Below are 23649 nucleotides of genomic sequence, written 5' to 3' on the forward strand. Positions count from 1 at the left end.
CTTCCTGCTCTCTCCTCCTGGCTGTTTTCAGTAACCCGCCCTCTGGCCTTGCTGACAGCTCAAATAAAGTCTTAATGAAGGAAGCTGCAGTTGTGCTTCTTGAAAATTTTGTGCTACTATGTTGATGCTAGTCAGTGCTGGGCTGCTACGGTGTGATAAGTCGTGTTGATATTTCAAATGCACCTACACATGTCCATAATCTGCAAAGAATGCAGGTCATAGTAGTTGGACTTCCTTCAGTGCATTTTATGCTTAGAATTCTGCAGTATAGAAATTTTGGATTGTCTCTTTGGCTCAAATGTTGCTAAATTCAGTTGTGCAAAAGTCTTAAGCCACCCCACATTTTTTTTTCCTTTCAAAGACTTTCTTCTCAGTTTTTAAAAAAAATGGTCTTGATCAATAGTTCTCCAAAGTTTGTGAAGGTGTTTTAAAGTTTTTCTTTAGACATTACATTTCAGTCCAGTCATTGTACCTGACTAGAGAATGTTTTTTGTTTTCTTTTTCATGTTTGTTTGTTTTTGCTTGTTAAGCCTCTTAACAGTGATCTATGAATTAAGGCATTAAAAATGCACCTAACCAGGGTTGTGTCTACACCTAACAGAAAACATAGCAAAGAACCAGTTATAAATGATATCTTTAGGCACTTTGTTGCTAACCACCTCTCGCATTATCACATAGTTTGTCCCACATTTTGTTTTGTTTATTTGAATCCATAAAAAATGCCATAAAATCATTTTGTGCCAGCAATGTGATTCCCAAAGAGCTATTAGCTGATAAGCTGAAAAACCTGATACTGGGGCTGACGGATGCATCTAGCTCTCATGATGATCCATCAATGGTTCACTCTGAAGCTTCATCAGAAATGGTCTCAGTGGAAAGGTGGCTGTCAAGACACCATTTTTAAGGAAGGAAAACATGGATAAAAGGTTGAGATATGCCAAACTAGACATGAACTAGGCTCAAAATCAGTGGCTAATTTGAACTTCATTTATAATTGTCAATCTGTATATAAGACGTCATTGCAGTGGAGGCTCTGACATGGTGTCAAAAGTCATTGAATCAAAATGTACCCTCGCATTTTGATCCACCATGCATTGCCATGTGGAAAGCACGTGATTGGTCCCAATCACCCTGCCAGTGCAGTCAAAGCACACCTGGAAAACGTACAGAACAAACTGAGGAATGCTATCAGTCATGGATTGGCCTCCCCAGAGCCCAGACCTCAACATTATTGAAGCATCTTTACAGAAAACAGAACAAAAGGCACTCAACATTCAAAGAAGAGCTTTGAATGTCCTTCAAGAAACCTGGAAAACTATTACTGAAGACTACTGAACGAAATTAAAAGAAGAGAGTTCAGGCTGTGTTAAAGAATAAAGGTGGTCATGCCAAATATTGGCTTTCAAGTTTCTTAGAATTCCAGGTTTCAAGAAATCACTGGATCTACTCTATAACAGTTTTTCTAGCAAAATATAAAGAAATGAAAGTGACTCAATCCTTTTGCATTAGCATTGCCTACAACCAGTAACAATAGGGATGAATTATTGGCATTAAGGACAATAATTGGCTGGTATATGATACATAAAACATGTAACTGCTTAAGAAGAATAAAGTACATTATGTTATCATTTTTGATCTTCATTACATTATGCCTTCAATTTTCAGGAAACATATAGATTTATGCTCTATTGCCTTGGTATGTTTTTGGCACTTGAAATAATGAGAGACTTCAGTATCTGAAATGACCAACAAAGTCAGTTCTATTTCTTTGCCTTTCACTCTCTCATTAAGGGAAAGCTGTGATTGTAGTAAGGAACTAGCATCTATCTGCCAGTGCAAATCTTCTTATGCATCTTTAGAGCCTATAGCATAAAAGTGTAATTCGTCTTTCTGGTGGTGTACAATTATCCCAAAATGTAAACTGGCAGCAGGATGTTGTGACAAAGCAAAGTATAATGTGCAGTTAGCTAACACTTATCCTGATTTTTGCACTTGTTTTTCCACTGGTTTTCCTCACATCCAAATAACTCACCACAGTTTCTCCTAGTTTCTGCCTGTTTCCACTTCCTTGGGCATCTTGGGAGCTCACAATTATGAGACCGAGGTCTGTCACATGCCTGAAAATATTCATTTTGAACTCATAAGCATTACATTAGCAGACGGAGCAACGTTGAGTCTGTCACAGGGCAGCAACCTGTAAATTAAAATGCCAAATGTTCCGTTTTTCTTCTTTACAGTTACATTTTTTTATGTTCTTCGTTGTGGCTTGTCACTGGAAGCCACTGTGGCAGGATCAGGAAACTCAAACTCCATTAAAGGACATTCAAGGATGTAGACACAAAAAGACACGAGTGAAATAAATACATAAATCATGTAAACCTCATCCTTTCTCTCTCCTGTTCTGGCTTGCTGCAGGTGCCTGTCCTGTGTCAACGGAAACTTCCCCTGCCACTGGTGCAAATATCGCCACATGTGCACACAGGATGCCAGCGACTGCTCCTTCCAGGAGGGACGAGTCAACACCTCAGAGGTACGGCTTTGAGCATGTGCACACACACAAGTGCTGCTGAGCACACGTAGTTATACATCCTCTATAAAAGACAGATTCAGAAGATGGTCTATCAAAGCAACACATGGATACATTAATGAGTATCAATGGATTTGCATACACACAAACACACACACACACACACACACACACACACAAGGAAGTACGGTGGCATAGTAATGCCAAGGGTGCAGCTGTGGCCTGTATGCCATCTGAGTGTGTGTATATGAGTATATGAATGAGTGCTGCTGAGAGTGGCCCAGCAGCAGCTGTTGTACTCTAAGCAGCACTGGATTTATTCACTTATAAACAAGTCAGGGTGAATGGGTATGCAAATGGCAGAGCGCGCTAACGTCCCAAATGTTATATTTGCATGAAAACCCTCATCTATCCATGAGCCGACTCGCTCTCGCAGTCCCCGTGTCTCTGTCAAGCTCCTCTAATTCTAACCGGCTCGCTCGCAAATGCAGAAATTCGCTCTGACAAACACACAAAAAAAAGAAACTTCAGTGCCTTCAGAAAGTTGTACTTAACACCCAGACACCTTTGCTCTAACTTTGCCTGTATTTCAGGCAAAGAGTTTTGATGTGCACCCCTCCCCCCACACACACTCTTTTCCTCTCATTCTTGTTTGTAACCTTTTCCCTCTTTTTTTCTTCTTTCTTTGCTCGTTTCTTTACTCTGAGTAACTGCGTGCTGGAAGCAAGCATGCTCAGCCTTTTATTTGATCTCTCGCTCCTCTCTTCATCACTCTCTCCATCCTCTCATAAAGCCTCGGTTGTTGAAAGGATATCATATCAAAACTAAAACATTCAGCTGGGTGTGCGCAGCGTAGATGGGTATAATGTACATTCACATATTTAGATATACACAGGTTTACACACCTATGTATCTTTAAGGGAACATGTTTGTTGTGTGAATTTTTCCCTGCATATTGGTGTGTCATTAACTTAAGACAGTGAGGTAATCGTGTATTAGAATTTTAAGTGTATGAACGGTGCTGCAGTTTCAGGCATTGGAGAGTGAGTGGAAAGGGAGACGGGGGTGTGGGTGCGGAGAGGATAACACTTGACTCCACACAGCCTGCCATCACAAGTTACGCCCTCCTGTAAATACCAGGCTGACATCCAACCTTATCTACTTCACAGAGCTACACCAATTCATCTTTTATTTTTTCTTCTCTTCCTATTTTTTTTCCTTTTGATATACTCTTTTTTCTCTTGTTTTTTTTATTTGGTGCAGGCATCGCCATGGTTACCAAGCCCTTTGAATGTCAGGAGGGGTTTGTTGAATTTTGATAGACACAAAAACACACATGCACACACATTTGTGCCAACCCCACATCCTTACATGGGTTTTTGTTGTCATTAACAGCACATAGAGTACAGATACATCTTTGTTATTTTTATTGTGAGGGATGCATGTGTGCTGGTGTCCACTGTAAGGAAATCTTACCTAACCTTGTTAAATAAAACACTAGCAGCTAAATTTGCCAATTTTACAGTATGCCTATGCCTTCTTACTGCAGATGTTGACTTATATTACTATCACACAAGTGATAACATTGGTTGGAGACCAGCACCGCCATGCACCCATCATGACTTGAGCGATGAACTAGCGATCTTGTTGCTTTTTAAAGGGTTGCTTGGAGGACCGAGGGAAGAGCCAGTCTGCTGTGAGTCTGCAACTGAATGTGGTCAAGTTGGCAATTTAAAATTACATTTAATCTTTGATCATGTTTAAACGTCACCAATGTCTTGCAATCTGTTACCATCTACATACGTAGAAATTCACATTAGCTACTTACATTCAGAGTCCAGCCAGAACCTCATAGATCTGAAACAGCAATTCCTCCACAAATAGTGACGTAGCTGCTGCAGGACAGTGTTTGCACTGTAAAATGACATAGGTGATCATTAACCTTTCTTTTATATAGGAATATAGCCCGAATACCACCAGTTAGCAACCAGTTGAGTCGAGTTCCCTATTGAAAATTGATGCATTGCTCTCAGACTGACTCATCAGTCGCAGTCAATCAGTCAGACTGATTGATTGCAACATGTTGGCATTCTGTCTGTGTTTAGAAATGAGACAGCAGTCATTTGTAAACTTTGAGCAGTCAGTCTGAGAGTGATTGCAGTCAGTCTGAGTCGGACGTGATTATTTGGTGAGAGGCAACTTGTGCGGTCCCATTGCAATAAAACGTGGTTGACCAGACTACTAGCTATAAGTTGCCTAATGTGGAAAAAATTCATCACGCTCATTGGGCAACCATTAGTTTTTACTGGTTGTGAGGAGCTTGCAGTCCTTAGCTATTAACTAGCTATTATTAGTCACATCCCTGACAATTAAAGTTTAAATGTGTCATACACGTATGTTTTAGTACCATGACTAAAGAGAGAAAAAATAGGTGAATAGATCGTAAAAGTTTAGAAAATGGTCAGTAAAGATTCACAAAGATGATACATTACTATGAAAAATCCTATATATTTAAATCAGTTTGTTACCACGTAGCCTTATGTTTCCTCTCTCTGGCTCTCTCTCTCATGGATCGGTAACAATTTGAAGTAATGCATAGGCTCATTTGGGCCAACAGCGCCTTTTTTTTTCCAGTCGTTAAGCGTTTATCTCTTCTAGCCACGATTTTGTTCCAATTTGCCAGTTCGTAGCCCCTGCTAAAAGCAATATTGCCCATCACCGCTGCCTGGAAAAGTTTCCCCCTGTGTCATTAGCAGTCAGTTGCCAAAGTGATTGAATTCACACTACACTGGTTATCTTCCCAAAGGCATTTGTCATATTTCTTGAGGCTGACTTGACTTCATATCTGATAAAAGTCATAGCATGTGTTATGTGAAGCTGCGGCATAGGTAAATCACACACACGTGCACACACACAAAAAAATTCACATTCACAACAGATAACCACTAATGTATAATTTCTGCCCTTTAAAGTAAGTATAATTCTCTGCTGTCACTTCCTGGATTTGTAAATATATATAAATCAGCTGTGTTGTGACAGCAGATAAACAGAGAGGCACATTAGGGGCGACCAGGCAGAAAATTGCCAGAGTTGGTGAAACACTTGAGAAGGCCATCAACAGAAATGCATATAAACACAAACAATGAGAGAAACAAACACCAGTACAAACAAACACAGAGACAAACAAATTTGCTCTGCTCCGATGAATCCCAGCATCGGTCCGGTTGAGCCGACTGGGTCGACGCCGGGCCCCAGGGTTTAGGTTGAAATGACTTCATTTCAATTCAAGAAAACAGGAAAAATAAGACAATAATAAAAAATGAACATGGAAAAAATGTAATAGAAAAACAGGTTTGTTTGCATTTATTTTCCTGTCTACACGCTTGCCTTCTTATTCATTTGTTGATTGCAATTCGCCCGCTTGTTAATTAAGCCATTCATTCATTTTGCATGTAGTTGCTTTTCACTCAGGACACTTCATGTCCCACAAATGAATTAATGCAGTACATGACTGGCAGCAAAGACAGAAAATAGCTGCCAAATAACATCCCCTGATGGGAGCTTTGACAGGAAGAGACTTATCTTTCTCTTGTGTGTGTGTGTGTAAAATGCTCCATGCAACAACAGTTTCATCCTTAGCCGTGACCCGAGGTACTCGTTATTGATTATACCTTTTTATTGGCTTTGTGTTGTTGGATTCATCAGAAATGTGGGCAGTGCACGCACCACTGGGGTAACAAATGAGTAAACTCATATTGAACTTATAAAGGCATTTTTTTTTATGTCTAATCAGGCTGTTTTTGAATTTGCAAGTATTGTGGCCACGTGCAGCCTTATCATGTATGTTGGAAGGTTTTTATAATACATTGCACAATATACGCCGATCAGCATATCATTCTTACCACTGACAGGCAAATTGAATCAGACTGATTATCTCTTCATCATGACTCCTGTTAGTGGGTGGGGTATATTAGGAAGTAAGTGATCATTTTGTCCTCAAAGTTGATGAGTTTGAAGCAGGAAAAATGGGCTAGCGTAAGGATTTGAGTGAGTCGGACAAGAGCTAAATTGTGATGGCTAGACGGCTGGAACAGAGCATGTGCAAAACTGCACCTCTTTTGAGCTGATAGCTACTGCAGTGGTCAGTATCTATCAAAAGGAACGGTGGGGAACCAGCCACAGGGTCGTGGGTGGGCGGTCAGATCCAGCAAACAAGCTGCTGTAGCTCATACTGATGATAAAGTTATGCTTGTCCTGACAGTTTTACTAGAAAACATTGGGTCCTGCCATCTACGTGGATGTTAATTAATAACATACCACCAACCTAAGCATTATTGTATTCCCTGCTGGTTGTGGGGCTCTCTCAGCAGGATAATGCACCACAAAGCATCACCTCCTCGCAACTTCCATGACTTAAAGGATCTGTCCACAGCACCGTCAGAGGTATAGTGGAGTCCATGCCTCGACACGTCAGGGCTGTTTTGAGCCAAGATAATATTAGGTGGGTGGTTGTAATGTTATGCCTGATCCATTTAGTAAATAAACCACTATGCAGGGGATCTTTACACTTGTCTTCCTTTATATCTCACCAGTACCTTGAACACACGTCCACAACTGCAGACACTTACCTTTATTACCATGCAGTGTTTTGCTTTTTTTGTCCTCTCTCTCTTTGAAGGTGCCTGTGGTTTAGTTTTGGCGTGCAGGCTGTATGCCAAACTTTCCTTAGCCAAGATACCAAACCCAGAGTCGTTCCTGGTGTATTTTTCGGAGTGTGAGTACAAATGTTAGATAGAAAGCAGTTAGACATATAAAAAAACGCTTGTATGAATGAGTGAATTAGACAAGCTGTATAAGGTGCTGTAGTAGGTGCTTTGGGTGCTCAAGTAGAGTAGAAAAGCACTATGTAAGAACCAGTCTGTTTATCATTATCTTGTTATTATCTTGTTGTATTTATATTTATTTATATTTATATCTATTTTATAAGTCAAAACTCTTCAGTTTTCACCGGGACAGTGATCCTGTCCGCACCTATGGTAATAAAAGGTAATGGTATGGTAATGGCAGATGACCCTAATATACGTGGGTTGGAGATGTTTTCTCTGCAGGGTGGAAAGGCTTACTCTCCCAGATGTGGTGAGAAGATTGGAAAGAGAAGAAGAACTCAAAGTAGACCCGCTGCTTCCCCCACACTGAAATGAAACAATCTAAGTAGTTCAGGCACTTGCAAAGGACGTTCCCTGGTTGCCTCCCTTTACAGCTCTGCCAGGTACAGCCAGCTGGGCACAAGATGCTGGAGGGATTCTGTCTTCCAGCTGACCTGGGAGTGTCTGTGGATTCCCCCAGGAGGAGCCAGAGGAAGTTTGAGCAACCAGGACATCTCTGTTCCACCTGCTACTGGAAATGTGAACCAGAGAACAAACACTTTGTGTAGCTTCTAGTCTATTTTAATTTAAGACGCTACCTGAGTGATGTCATGTTCTGCATCAGTCACTCTGTAACTGGAACTCACAACCTTTGCCTGTTCGTATATATTTCTTTTTCTTTCATCCCTTATCTCTCGTGTCTTCTCCTCTTCCTGGAAGCCTGACCTCCTTTAGCTTAGTGAAACTCAGTAAGTCTATGATGCTTCGCTGTCTCCCAGGGGAGTGCACCAGTGGGTTTTTTTTTAGCCTGGTTGATAATTATTCACGAGTTGTTTTAGGCTCCAGATGTAGGAGAAGTTTATAGATATGTGGATCAGCGTTGGCCTTCGTGCCGGTAATGAGCGGATGCATCAACATGATGAGTGAATTGGTCAGATGGTCGAATGTTTCTGTCAAGTTTCCACGTTGCTGCAGAAAGCACAATAGGGATGCATGCATGAAGGTTCATATGGTGCATATAGCCATAAGCCAGCCATTCTGTGCATGTATTCCCATAGCATTCCTGCATACAAAATGCATCTCGGCAGCCATCTCCATACAAGTATCCCTCTTTGATCTCTAAGCTCTTTTCTCTTGTTCACCCACTCCCTCATTCCCTCAACAAGTCAATTAGCAGGATGCAGACACCCATCTCTTTTTGTCTCGCAGCTAAGGGTGTCACGGTTACAGCTGTCTTTCCTTTGTTTCTGCTTGCTCAAACTCAGGCTGGTGCACAGCTCTGAGCTGCCCAGCTCGGAGGTTCTGAAGCTGGCACTGAGTAAGCCTCCCTACTCCCTCTGGGTCTCTCTCTGGCTGAGGGGAGCTGCCTGCCACTGATAGACTCGACTCTGTGTGTGTGTGTGTGTGTGTGTGTGTGTGTGTGTACATGTACACATGTGTTAATTATTCAAAGTGTATTAAAGCTTAAAGATGCATCTCCAGATGCCTCTCTGATCAGTGGCGTGTTTAATGGAGAGAGACAGATGAGATGAGAAGCGAAAGGTGGAGCATCCACAATAAAACATAAGTGGGGGAGTGTGGCTGTGGCCTAGTTGTGAGAAAGGAAGATGCTTTCTAATCCAACCAAGTACCACATTTAAGAAATTATGTGCACACTTGACAAAAAATGCAAACTAAAACTACTCCTGAAATTATGAATTTACCCTCCTTAGTGCTAGATTCTATTAGCCTGTTCACAGCACATACTAGTTATTGCATATAAATGGAATACACTGCTTCTGGTCATGCCTCTGAAAGCTGTGTGAGGATGTCCCTCAAGCATAAGTGAACTAAACAGAATACGAAAGAAAGAGAAATCCTCAAAATATGGACTGATGTAGAAGAAGAGGTCAGAAGTTAGAGTGAGATTCACTTTTAATTAGGTTGTTATGGTATTTGCTTGTTTTAACTGTCTTGATATGCCTGAAAAATGACAGATTGGAAGTCCCATTTGTCCATATTGCTCAAGGCGAAACTGTCGACAAGCTTGTGGGATTTTGGGCTGTTTTTCGGTTGGGTTGCAAAAGGCGGGGTAAAAGAAAGAAGACGGACAGTGGAAGTGGAAGGTTAAAGATATGCACAGGGAAGGAAAATGAAAAAGACACAAATGGCGGACATTGCTGAAGGAGCAGCATTAGCATTCGATGAAAGGACGAGAAACACAGTGGAGTGGGAGCAGGACGACGCGAGAGATGCTTAACCATTCAGGAGATGAAAGGATACGTGGGGGTCATGACACCACCCATGGCTTGTGTCTCCTTAGTATCTACTCAATAATTCTATGTCATTTATCTCTCTGGCCTACTTTAATCTTTGCTTGAAGCTGGGCTGCTTAAAATGACTTGATTGTGTCAGAACTTTACAGCGTTTGCTTACGTTTGTCTTCAAAGCTTGAACGGGAAATGCTGAGATGTCACTGATTAAGTCACGGAGGATTCATAGCTACTTAGGCACATGTCTGACGTCTGCTCATGGTTTTTCTCGAGTTAAATTTTGTATTTTTGTTTAATGAACTAAGCCTGACAAATCCACAGGGGTACCAAGCGAGAGAAGTAGATAAACAGTTTGCAGCACTCATTTATTTTGCAGTCCAAACCAAACTGAACTGCTTTCCTGTGTTGTTTTTTTTCTCATCTGACCTCACTACTCCTTCATGCCAAAGGCTTAATGAACCTCACTCCACTATTGTTTTGAAGGCACCCGAGTAATCACATGTGCAAAATTGGTTGTGAAAGAATTTTGACAGTGCCCAGTCTCAGTGGGTAAATTTAATGGCCATCAGACTGTTGAATGGTGCAATGAGGAGTAGAAAGAGAGCAATTAACAGGGGTATCGCTACTCTTCAGTCCCATTATTCTATGCTAACCGACGTTTTTAGCTATGAGCAAAAAAAAAAAAAGATTCTTTTAAAACATTCTTCAAAATGAGGTTTTAGCCTAGGGGAGCCACATGTTTAATGTAGAAGCAGTCCAGTTTACAGCAGGTAGCCTGTGGTTATATTGATTTCACCTTTGACAGATCTGCCAAAGTGGACCAAACATAGTTCAAAGAAACTTGATTCAGCTCAGTTTTATTTATATAGCACCAAATCACAGCAATAGTCACCTCAAGGCTCTCTCTGCTAAATCACACTTGTTATTAATCTCTGGCTCTCTTCCACAGCATGTCTTTTGTCCTGTCTTCCTTCTCTCGTCCCAACCGGTCGCAGCAGATGGCCCCGCCGCTCCCTGAGCCTGGTTATGCTGGAGGTTTCATCCTGTTAAAAGGGAGTTTTTCCTTCCCAGTGTCGCCAAAGTGCTTGCTCATAGGGGGTCATATAATTGTTGGTTTTTGTCTCTGTATGTATTATTGTAGGATCTACCTTACAATATAAAGCGCCTTGAGGTGACTGTTGTGATTTAGCGCTATATAAATAAAACTGAATTGAGTTGAATTGGCACTTCATATTGTACAATGATACAGATAAAACCCCAACAATCGGATGACCCCCTCTGAGCAAGCACTTGGTAACAGTGGAAAGGAAAAACTCCCTTTTAACAGGAAGAAACCTCTGGCAGAACAAGGCTCAGGCAGGGACAGCCATCTGCTGTGATTGGTTTAGGGTGAAGGGTCTGTGGAAGAGAGCCAGAGATGAATAATAACTAAAGATTAAATGGAGAGTGCTGTGTAAACACATAATGTATGAAAAGAGGTGAGTGAAGAAGAAACAGAGTGCATCATGGGAAGCCCCCAGTAGCAGAGGCCTATTGCAGTGTAACTATGGGTCACCAGATTCAGGAATAACTATAATCTTTATTAAAAAGTAAAGTTCTAAGCCTTTTTATGTGGAGAGGGTGTCTGAATCCAAACTGGGAGCTGGTTTCACAGAAGAGGGGCCTGAAAGTCGAAGGCTCTGCTTCCCATTCTACTCTTAAATACTCTAGGAACCACAAGCAGAGCAATGTGCTTTATTTGGGTGATACAGTACTGTGAGGTCTTCATCATTCACTAAAAAACCTCTGATGAACACATTCTTGGTCTTGAATGGTAATGCTAATCGCACCCGAGGGCACTCAAGTTCAACCAGTTCAGAGCAGTCTGTCTTTTAATCTTGCAAGATGGATGTAAGGTTCTGCCTTGGTGTGTCGCATTGTGCAGCAAAACTACACGGGATTTGTTGTTAATACAGTGTAGCAGTACAAACTCCTCTTTAGTGTCTGACTGCAGGTTTCCCTTGAGGTGAGAAGAGAGAGGTAATAAGTTGGTTTGATTAAAGGTAAAGGGGGTAATACAGCTGGGTTTCGGGTTTTTAGTGGGAAAGTAAAATTAGGAAATTCCTCACTGATGGAGCCGTAATGAACCCAAGGTGTGACTTATGTTCATGCATTTATTTAAGTATCGGCATTTCACTTCATAACAGTGAAGTCGATCTCTTTCTTTTTACCTCTTCCTGTACATGCCCCCATATCCCCTGTAGTAAAGGGCTGCGAGTGGGTGGACACACCAAAAGGCTTCCAACACAGTTCAAAGTGTCTTTTATTGAACAGAAGAGCTCCTAGGCTGGTGCGATGGAGTGCCTGCCCTCCTTCCACCTGAGACTACGTCTGAGGAACTCGGTTCATTTGAGCAAAATAGATGAAAAGTTTTCCTGTTGAAATGAAGCACAGGGGGATGAGTCACAAATCTAGAATAAAAGATGAAACGGGTCTGGCAAAGAGGAGCGATCGCTTTTAAAACTTTTTCTGGCCCCAGTGAATTTGCATACGAGATACCGCAGTATCTTTTGTTGCGAAGTTTGCTGCGTTGTGTATTGCTTAAACTTTTCCGACCCGGGACCTTGGGGGACCTGAGAAACGCATTCCCTCGTCCAAAGACTAGCGGAGGAAATCAACTCTCAGGAAGGTTTGCATCACGGGCTTTTCTGGTGACCTTGAAAGGTTTGGATGATTCTCAGATGGGTCACAGACATCACTTATTATTCACTGGGTCACAGTCTAAAAAAAGGGGTTGTAAGTCGGTTTTTGGTTGGTTCCCACATGGCATGGAGCACTTTGTCATTTTCTTTTCACAAGATGAAACAAAATTCATCAAATTTTGATTCTGAGGGCTAAGAGAGAGAGACAGCGAGGGAGAGAGAACACAAGGCTGTACTTAGTGAGGCCATCCTGATCACTTCTTGTTATCTGTCATGTATCCACTGTGTCACACACACACACACACACACACACGCAAACACTCAAACAGAGAGTGTGTGGGTCTTTTTTTTACAGGCTCCTATTGATCCACTAGCTGATGCTTATCATCTACATCCTCCTCTTTGACCATCCGGACTTGATAGCATCCTGATAGACACACAATCACACTTGGTCATCAGAGATAGCACACAGGACACTGCTATTCTAATGGAGACATGTGAGGAAGAGCCTTGTGCAGTTACTGGGGTAGAGCTCTTTTACAAGCAAACACAATATGCTGCAATATCTGCAGCTTGTTTTTTGTTTTCGGAAGAAAAAAAACAAGCTGGAGTTTAAAAAATGATATGTGTACATATATATATGAATACAGAGGCACCAATCATGGCAGCAGAGGAACAAGCTCTAAGCAGATCCATAGAGGCTGCTGTCTACCACATGAGGCCAGACCCCAGGTGTAGGCTGTGCAAAGATGCCCCGAGACAGTCCAGCACAAAAACAATACAGTGGCTTGCAAAAGTATTCGGCCCCCTTGAACTTTTCCACATTTTGTCACATTACAGCCACAAACATGAATCAATTTTATTGGAATTCCACGTGAAAGACCAATACAAAGTGGTGTACACGTGAGAAGTGGAACGGAAATCATACATGATTCCAAACATTTTTTACAAATAAATAACTGAAAAGTGGGGTGTGCGTAATTATTCAGCCCCCTGAGTCAATACTTCGTAGAACCACCTTTTGCTGCAATTACAGCTGCCAGTCTTTTAGGGTATGTCTCTACCAGCTTTGCACATCTAGCGACTGAAATTCTTGCCCATTCTTCTTTGCAAAACAGCTCCAGCTCAGTCAGATTAGATGGACAGCGTTTGTGAACAGCAGTTTTCAGATCTTGCCACAGATTCTCTATTGGATTTAGACACCAGACAGGTCAGGGATAAAGTTATTGAGAAATTTAAAGCAGGCTTAGGCTACAAAAAGATTTCCCAAGCCTTGAACATCCCACAGAGCACTGTTCAAGCGATCATTCAGAAATGGAAGGAGTATGGCACAACTGTAAACCTACCAAGACAAGGCCGTCCACCCAAACTCACAGGCCGAACAAGGAGAGCGCTGATCGGAAATGCAGCCAAGAGGCCCATGGTGACTCTGGACGAGCTGCAGAGATCTACAGCTCAGGTGGGGGAATCTGTCCATAGGACAACTATTAGTCGTGCACTGCACAAAGTTGGCCTTTATGGAAGAGTGGCAAGAAGAAAGCCATTGTTAACAGAAAACCATAAGAAGTCCCGTTTGCAGTTTGCCACAAGCCATGTGGGGCACACAGCAAACATGTGGAAGAAGGTGCTCTGGTCAGATGAGACCAAAATGGAACTTTTTGGCCAAAATACAAAACGCTATGTGTGGCGGAAAACTAACACTGCACATCACTCTAAACACACCATCCCCACTGTCAAATATGGTGGTGGCAGCATCATGCTCTGGGGGTGCTTCTCTTCAGCAGGGACAGGGAAGCAGCTCTTGGAGTCTGCAAAAGACTTGAGACTGGGGCAGAGGTTCACCTTCCAGCAGGACAACAACCCTAAACATAAAGCCAGGGCAACATTGGAATGGTTTAAAACAAAACATATCCATGTGTTAGAACGGCCCAGTCAAAGTCTAGATCTAAATCCAATCGAGAATCTGTGGCAAGATCTGAAAACTGCTGTTCACAAACGCTGTCCATCTAGAGCTGGAGCTGTTTTGCAAAGAAGAATGGGATAATGGGTTGGTGTAGTGTACAGGAATATCTGTAAATGGTAAATGAACTGGTTCTTATGTAGCCGAGCATTCAGAGCACTTTATGCAACTTGCCTTATTCACCCATTCACACATGAACTTGGATGAACTTGACTAAAACTATTTGCAAACCTTCAAAAGTTTATGTGTGAGTGACTGCAGTCAAACCAAGTTGGACCACAACTGTTTGGAGAAAGGTTGTCTCCCACCAGGTGACCTGTGCACACTCAAACTCTTGGCAACTACTTTTATCCAAAAAAAGCTCCATACAGTCTCCAGCAACCACTTGCCCCAAGGAAGGTCACACCAAGGAAGTTTCTGCCCTACTTCTTCTCTAGTGTGACTTATAAGGGATAATAATCACTAGGTGTTACAACGATATAATAGACTAATAAGATTATTTGTGTTTTGCTGCTTCTTTCTTCTTAACGACAGCTTCCTGGTGCTTCCTGCCAGGTTAGCACAAGTTAATGTGAGCTTCAGTAGCTGCACACTCTTGCCTGCGTCCTTTCCAGGGAAACAACTATTGTTTGGATCAGCAGAGCAAGAAGTGGTTCTGTAAGGGTTAAGGTGACTAGTGACAAGGAAGTGCAGTGCAAAAAAAAAAAGACATCATCTTCAAAATTAATTAGCCACATATTTCCCAGATACCACTGCTGAATAAAGCAGACAGTAAAAGTCCAAGTGTTACATTGCTGAAAAATGCAGGTGCTGCACATATCAGAATACACACTAAATCAAATTGCCTGCTCCATCTGCACAGCATACGTTATTATTCTGGAGTGACAAAGCCCATGAATGGTATTGTAGAGCAGCTGTGCTGATAGATGTGTCCATAGATATCACTTTGTTTCTGGCCTTTGTTTCACCTTCGTCTTTGGTTTTTTTACAAAAGGAGAGCTTCAGCATTCTGTGCACATGTGGCCTCAGGTTGTCTTAGTATATCGTGTGCTCTGTGAATACATTTTGATCTGTCTTTTTGATAGAGATACATTAAAAAAAAGCTTTGTTAATAGTGAGAAAGTGGCCGTTTCAAAATGAGGCCTCATGAACTGTTTGTGCATCTGTGGGATAGAAAAAGATCTTTTGGGATTACAAACAGGATCCATTGCACAGCTGGTGAGCAAGTGTGTTACTTTGTGTTACTCTCTAAGGACTTAACTATATTGGTGTCTAAAACTGAGACATTGCTCAACAGATGACTCTTCCTCTCCCTCCCCTGGGACATGCGGTCATCATATCAGGTCCTTTTTCTTTCTTTCCGTATGTGTGTGTAAGAGCGCTGGTCGATGGGGTCTCGCCCCTTCCTTTCTGAAATGGTTCATTGGACTGTAACGCTAATCCGCTGGGACCCTCTACACCGCGATGACCCCCTCCCAACACTCACACACATAGACAAACACACGGGCTCCCTCATCCATCATACTCGGTGGCTGTCTGCGCCTCCGAGAGGTGACCTCATTGGTGACAGCCAGCAACCAATCGGGGCTCTCGCCTCATCTCTGACATCACTGTAGATGTTTCCATCCTGATAAAACCAATTAGAAGTGAGGAAAAAAAGAAAGTTTACGAAATACACTATATTGTTAGGGCTGAATATAGTAAAACAAATATCACCTTTATTACGGGTTTCATCCCTTCTTTGTTTTTTTAGTTTTACTGTTTCTAAAGCAACAGGGTAATTAAACATTATAAATACGTCCTTGGTGTTTCTCATTCTTCTCTGTATCCACATCACCGTGTTTGTTTTGGGAGCCTGCGCGATCTTCCAAGTGTTTCACCCTTAAGACATCTTACCCCAGCAGCCAATGAGGAGTGCGAGAGACAGATCGAGGATAACAGAGTATATAGAGAACGAGCAAAGGAAGGCTGCGGAGAAGAGGAAAAGTCAATAGGAAAATGCAGCGAAGCATCGTAGACAGCTGGAGTTCATGACTGCAGGCATCATCGTGTTTCAATAAACCACAGAGCAGGTAGAAAGTGGCGGGTGGGCGGATCAGTTCCTTGGAAGATATCAGGAGCAGAAGAGGAAAGTGAGGTTGAAAGAGACTAGGAGACAACAGTGGGGTTGGGATTGAAAGAGAAAATGATGTGTGACTAAGCCACTGGGAAATAAACACGACCTTGGATAAAACAAGTGCATCTAAACCCTTGTGGCTTTAATTATACAGGGCCTAGAGCTAAATCCCAAGAAAAAATGGTGATATCTTAAGACTCTGCAGAATCTATAGTTCCAACTCAGACCAAAACTACGAATGTTTTCTGTATTTTATGCATTTACACTCGTTACACCAGGTAAGTTGTGGGGTTTTCTGTATGTTCATTATTCTTAAGCACGATTTCTAAAGAACGCGTTCAGGGATTTTATTCAAATTTAGCACAAACAGTCACATTGACTGGAGTAGAATTTAGTGGTCAAAGGTCAAGGTCATTTGACCACCAAATTGGTCGATTCTACATTGATTGAAGTTTTAGTATTTCCTCTGAAATGACAGATCACCATGTATCTTATTTGGCTTTTGTCAGCCTTACCTGCCTTCTCATGCTCTGTGATCACACTGCATAAATCTGTCTCTAAGCTCTTTAGCATTTGCTAATTATACACCTTTTTAGTTTGCCGGCTAACACTTTGCAGTCTTTGCAAATTTTTAAAGTTTTAAAATGTTGCTATTTTTCATTGCAGTTTAATTGAAAGTGTTTGTGGAAGTTGTTAATTTTCTACTTAATGGATAAATATATTATGTGTGACTAAGTATAGTATGTTGACATATGCATTTTGTGAAGTGTGTCTCTTGTCCAGCCTCCTTCTCTTCACCCCTCAACCAATCACAGTAGATGACCGGTTCAGGGAGGAGGGGTTTCTTCCTGTTAAAAGGGAGTTTTTCCTTCCTACTGTCGCCAAGTGCTTGCTCAAAATGGGTCATTTGATTGTTGGAGTTTTCTTCGGATTTGGGTCTTTGCCTTAAAATATAAAGCACCTTGAGGCATCTGTTGGAGTGAGTTGGTGTTATGTGAATAAAATTGATGGACTGAATTGAATCAAAGCACGTTGAGACTATCTTATGTAAGTTTGGACTATATAACTGAACCTTGGCTTTACTATTAGAGTTATAACAACATGACAGTTCCCAGACTGTTATAGCTTTCTAATTCTCATGGAAATGTTTATTGATGGCTCTCCTTTATTCGTGATTTTCAGCCACCGTTTTTTTTTATCTTGAATGCCGAAATAAACTGTGCTAAAATGATGGCAGACATCAATATCGTCATTATTTACAGCAGTACGTTTTCTGCTGTGGCAGTAAAATGTAGGCAGTGATGTCATTGCTGGTTTTTGTCCTTTAATAAGGACAAACTTCAACTTCTGCTAGTTTTTATCTATATACATCCTCCCATATGTCTACCTGTTAAATCAAATATATTTAAAAACTTGGTTAATGTTTTTCCTAAAATAAGTTTTGCAACTTTAAAAAAAAAAAAAAGGTTAAAGTCTGTGGGCCTACAGATGCAGCTGACAGAGACGTAATAGAGATTTCACACTGTTGATATGGAAGAGGAACTCAGATTAATTTCTTTCTGAAGGCTTACCTTCCCACCTTTGATCACAGTATCTGTGTATTTGGCCCCAAGGCTACTGTAAAACACTCCACGGGCCGAAGCACTAGCTTACTGAACAGAGCCAGAGGGCAAGATTTAGCTTTGGATCAGTTTGTGCGTGCGTGTGAGAGAGTGAGTGAGATGATAAATGTGTGTGTATGTGTGTATTTAGTGCATATTCATCTAGATGTAACGCAGCCTGTGTCTCTGTGTGTCTGTATTACCAGTCTGGGAATTAGTTTGGAAAGATATAAGCGCTGTGTACAACTCCCATGTTGCAGAGCTCCTCCCCTGCCTCGCTCTGCTGGGAACTTGACCTCCTTGACTCTCATCCCCCACTTTAATAAACGAGTGTATGGCTCCCAAGACCTCGTCTCGCCTCCATATCTCCTCCCCTCCTTCCTTTTAACTTCACCTCCCTCACCCTTTCTCATCCAGTGGTTTATCACTGCTCGTCCTCTGCATCACCGTTCTTCTCCGGCTTTTGGTGCAGTAAATTTGGATCTCAACAAGGCATTTCTCTAGTTGTTTTTTTTAGTACTGATACACAGTTTTATGAATATTCTAAAAAAAATAATAACACTTTCTTTAAGTGTTAAATATTTGACATTTTCATTCATGTTTTTTTTTTTTAAATCATTATTTATTTTCTTGATCCTTTCAAGTATCCATCAACACTACACTGATGGTCATTGTAATGCTTTTTTAGCCCATTATATTATCATTATTAACATGTACTAATCGTCTAGTAAGTACTTCACATTACTTTTTACAGTGTTCATCTGTTTCTTGTTCTTAGTGTGCATTACGTGTAAAAAGATCTAGTTTAGTAACACTTTTTAATAAGGATTATTAATAAATTGTAACTTGGTAGTTGATTAAACTTTGCTTAATAGTTTTAGAGTCAACAGTTAATTAATAAAGCTTGTCTAATTGGCTTTGTTTAATTAGTTTGATCATTTATTGGGGTGTAACTGTAAAGATGAAACTGTTTATAGAAAAAAAAGTGTTATGAACTAGTTTATCATAGCCCTGATGAGACGCATGTGTAAAAGCTGTTTTAAAGAGCGTATATGGACACAGGTGATTGGTGAGTCCATCAGACTGTGAACATGGTTTGTCCTTGTCCTTTCATCTTTCACCATTCAGTCAGATTTAGGCAAAATAAGTTGCTTAGGGTTTAGAAAAAGATGCAGGCTGCTTGTGTGAATGAGACTGTTTGACTCTTGCTGCTCCACGTGCATCATGGAACCGACGCCAAAGCAATAATAACAGCAATATTTAGGAATGAGGACTGAATCACTGATCAGTAATGAACTTTAATAACTAAATCATGATATTATTTAGAAATCCTTAGGAACAAGAACCTCTGACACAGTGCAAACCTCTGCCAAGGCAGCTCACTCTCTGGGCAGCATTTACTGTTAAGGGAACAGTTTTGTATTTTGTATATATTCATTTTATTTTCTTTGTTCTTTTCAAACATATTTACATACAGTAAAAACACATGGAAAGTGAAGGCTTTTGTTATTTGTCAATTTTAATTGACAACACTGATCATGCACTTTCGGGTCAACTTGAAGGAAAGACTTGTGTTAAATGTAAAAGTGAGGTCAAAGGTCAAATGTGACATGATATTTGGATACAAGCTATGACGTGATATTGAGAATCACCACATGCCGGTATCATTTCTGAAATGTTGCCAATACAACCAAAGGTAGTAGAATTTAAACCACAGTTGTAAAGATAAAAGACATCTTATTTGATTGTTTGACCTTATTTGAGGTCAGAGGTCAAATGTGAGATGATATTGACAACACGCACCACACTTGTGAGAATCATAGTTTTTATGTTAAGGCTTTTAGTCAATTTTCAACCAGTGAATCAGTAAGTTAACCTTGAAGACCTCGGTGGATGTAAGCCAAATTTTTAATAGATTGTTAAGATGAGCTCACTCTACACCCCTGCAAGGTTTTATCAGAATTCATTCAAAACTTTTCTGAGTTTTCGTGTTTGATAGCACGCGTGCAAACTGGGGGAAGTAACAGTTGCACATTGTATTATCTAAAATTTTAGGTGTATAATTGTCCTCAGAATATATATAGCTGCTGTTGTTGTGTTTTATCAGTGCTGAGTGTCCCAAAGTGACCCATTATTGTAAATCATGTTCGATTTTTCTGTAGTGCTGATGGGAGGATGGATGAAAAATCATCAAACGTGCCTATTTCCTGCACAGCAATCAGCCAGCCATTTTTCAGACACGTAGCAGATCGATCTGCAACTTTAGATGAGTGGTGACATGAACATCACTTTCATTTTGTTATTTGTTGGGTATAAAAGGACACCAGCGTGGGGTGAAAACGAGGCCAGAAACAATGTAAGAGGCAACAACCACAGTGATGAGCAGTTGGGGTTGCAGTATCGCAGCCTGCACCTGTAACCGTTTCCCGCGTTGTGCTCTTTGTGCTGTTGTGCTGGTCCACATTACAGTAGCACATTTGTGTCAGTGTAGAACTGTAGCATGAAACTTTTGTTGCTGACTGCTAATAAAGTATCATAGTGTCTTACTTGATACATTACTTTTCTGATTAACAACCTCGACACTGGCTATGATAGGTTGCGTATAATTCCTGAAGTAATTATTTTTATCACGCAAACTACTGATCTAAACTTCAATGCTTGTTAACAGTAAATTACTGCCGTCTAAAGCTTAATTTACTGATACTTTCCAGTCTGTTTGCAGCACCTATTATAGGCTGTTAGGCCTAGTTTTCTGATCCATTTATGCCTCCAATTTTTGTCTGAAAATTGCATTTGTGATTGGTTTAAGTAAAGATTGCCTGATGGATGTACAGTTCAACCGTTTCGCCAGCAACACAATCAAAGGCTGAGAAACAAAGCAACAAAGGGAGAGAGAGCGCTACAGAGAACCTAAAGATCAAGTGTGAGCGACAGGAAGAAAGAAAAGAGAGGAGAGAAGTAGAGGGATTAGAGGAATCCCCCAGGTAGAGAGATTGTTGTGTCTCATTGTGTAGAACCGCTCCGCTATCTGATGCAGACTCAGCTCTGACACCTGTCACCACTCCTAATGAAACAGCTCCCACAATCCTCTGCTCTCCAATCTTTTGTTCATTCCCGCCCTCCTTTGTGCGTGTTTCCCTCTCTTTTTTTTCTTTATTGGTTTGTGCAATTGTGTGTCTTTGTATTCTATATGTAGACCCTATGTGGGGAATGCCTTTGTATGTTTGCTCAGGGATGTGTGTGCGTATCTGTTCCTCGGAGAAATGTTGCGCTGTGCTTTTTAGTCTGACTCTAGTGCATCAGCAATAAGGAACAGACCTCAAGAGAGAGAGTTTGTGTGTGTGTGTGTGTGTGTGTTGCTGAAGCAATAGGGACCAGTGAGGGCAGCAGGGAGGCACAGATGTGAAGTGGCATGCATTTGTGTGTGTGGGTATGTGTGTGTTTGTAAAGATTGGAACAAATGCCTGATTGTGGTCCTTATGATGATGACAATGACTCTTGTTTCATCTAGTCCAACCCCAAAATACACTACTTCCTTTTTCTCTTTTTAAGTTTTATTAGATTCGAGCAGGAGTTCATTAGCAGCCAGTCACTATGTATGAATGCTTAAAATTACAACTGTCAGCCTGACTAAATGACAGGCTGCTTTACTGGGCTCCATGGCAGATTCTCTGTCTTCTCCCTTTCTGATTTCTTTCCAAATGTTCCCTGTCTGGAGGGGGAAAAAAACCTGTTTGTCCCCGTCTCCTGCCAGGCTTTCAATAGTATATCCTGTTTGAACCAGCCACACCAAGATGGGGATACTGTGGCCATAAAAGGACCACAAATGGTCAGCAGCAATTCATAGTTTACACATGACATCTGAACTACTGGGACACGGCCACCCGGTGGGCAAAAACAGTACTGGAGTCCTTTGCTCTCCAGCCATCATTTGAAGATCTTCAAATTTAACATTTAGAGCCAGAAGGCTGTAGAGTATGGCACCAAACTGTGAGCACAATTCTTCGAACCTTGCCTTACAGACCAAATCACACCAGTCCCTGCTTCTCCACAGCAACCCAGGCTGTCAGTGGTGGCTCATTTATTCTGACATTGGAAAAATACTTGGTCAACTTTACTGTTATCACAAGACAATGTGACAAATTAATGCTACCGGAGCTTTTATGGCTCAACACTCTAAATGTCCCAGTCAACAAAACTTAACATTTACGTGTGGTAGTTTGTGTAATCTAGCTATGTAACACTTGCGTTTGCTTTAACGATGAACAATTTCTTGTTCTTTACCTCCCACATGGCGGCATTATTTACCCATCCAGATCAAATGTATCTGTCATGTAGCCGTGTATGGTGAGGAGTTCTCTACAAATACGTAGATGTCACCGAACTGGAACTTTGGGAAAGATGTCACCAGTTTCAGAGATTTCAATAAAGCTGTCAGAGCAGAATATGACTCACAAGTCAACAAAATTCATAGTTTCTCGTCTTGCAGTACTACTAACTGTCCACTATTGGTCATTACGGAGTGATGTTTTGCCCCTTGGGTAGGGAGTCAGTCACATGACTGAAAACTATGGATACTATCCATTAAACAGATAGGCTTTGATGTTTAAGTCATGGTCTCTTGGTACTAAAGGGACCCACAATGTGCCCCTTTGCATCTCCCCGACTCCATTATACCAGCACCAGCAACTGAACTACTGATCCAAGGCAGGATAGATCCATGATTTCATGTTATTTACAACAAATTGCCACCCTGCCATCCAAAAATCGTAGTAGAAAATAACAACTGTTTATTGTTAAGTTCCGGTGAGCTCATCCCTAAGTTTCCTGTTCTTACCTGATACGTGTGGCACCTGGTGGTGTTCCCTTGCTGTAGCCCACCTGCTTTAAGGTCAGATGTGCTGTGTGTTCAGAGACACTCTTCTACATACCTTGGTTGCAACAAGTGCTTCTTTGAGTCACTGTTGTCTTTCTTTTTGTTCAAGTCTCGTTTGGACTCGAGGATATTTTTGCCGAGAGAACTGCTGCTAGATATTGTTATATTTTCGGTTCATTCTCTGTAAACCCTAGAGATGGTTGCACAGGTAAACTGAATTTCCCGGAGGAACCCACCCGAGGAATTAATAAAGTTTCATCTAATCTAATCCCAGTTTCTGAAATACTCACACCAGCCAACAACCAAAGTCATTTAAATCACCTTTAAATCGCCTTTCTTCCTCATTCTGCCAATCAGCAGGTAGTCTTGACCATGTCTTCATGCCTAAATGTTGCTGCCATGTGATAGGCTGATAAGATATCTCCAAGAAGTAGTTGAATAAGTGTACCTAATATTGTGGCCAGTCAGTGTAAATTATCTCCAGTAAGAACATGTAGCAGACACAGGTAATAGAGGTTTTTGCTTAAAATGGCTACTTGTTGTAGTTTGAGAAAGATGTATATGATAACAACCTTGAGTTTACCGGGTGACATTATTCTTTAAGTAAATATTTAGATGATAGAGTGTGCAAAAAGCCCTAAAACCATCTGAAAGGAGCACCATAGTCATCACAATCTCCTAGTTCAGTTGTGATAAGTGGGGAACTTAGTTGTAAAAACCGTAAAAACAGTGTTGGAAATGTTTACATGTGTTTGTGTGACTAACCTTTAG

General features: G+C 41.2%; 1 protein-coding gene across 3 annotated transcripts in view; it reads left to right on the forward strand.

The window, feature by feature from the left end:
* The window catches only part of LOC146364258 (plexin-A1-like), a 309896-nt gene that overhangs the window by 169634 nt on the left and 116613 nt on the right, over positions 1-23649 (forward strand). For all 3 annotated transcript variants that reach the window (XM_084916148.1, XM_084916150.1, XM_084916149.1), the window contains exon 9: positions 2416-2530. In XM_084916148.1, coding sequence (XP_084772274.1) covers positions 2416-2530 — 115 coding nt within the window. The remainder of the gene's footprint in view (positions 1-2415; positions 2531-23649) is intronic.

Source organism: Perissodus microlepis, chromosome 20 (genome assembly GCF_051167445.1).
Source record: "Perissodus microlepis isolate ML-2025 ecotype Zambia chromosome 20, ASM5116744v1, whole genome shotgun sequence".
In the NCBI taxonomy this organism is placed as follows: Eukaryota; Metazoa; Chordata; class Actinopteri; order Cichliformes; family Cichlidae; genus Perissodus; species Perissodus microlepis.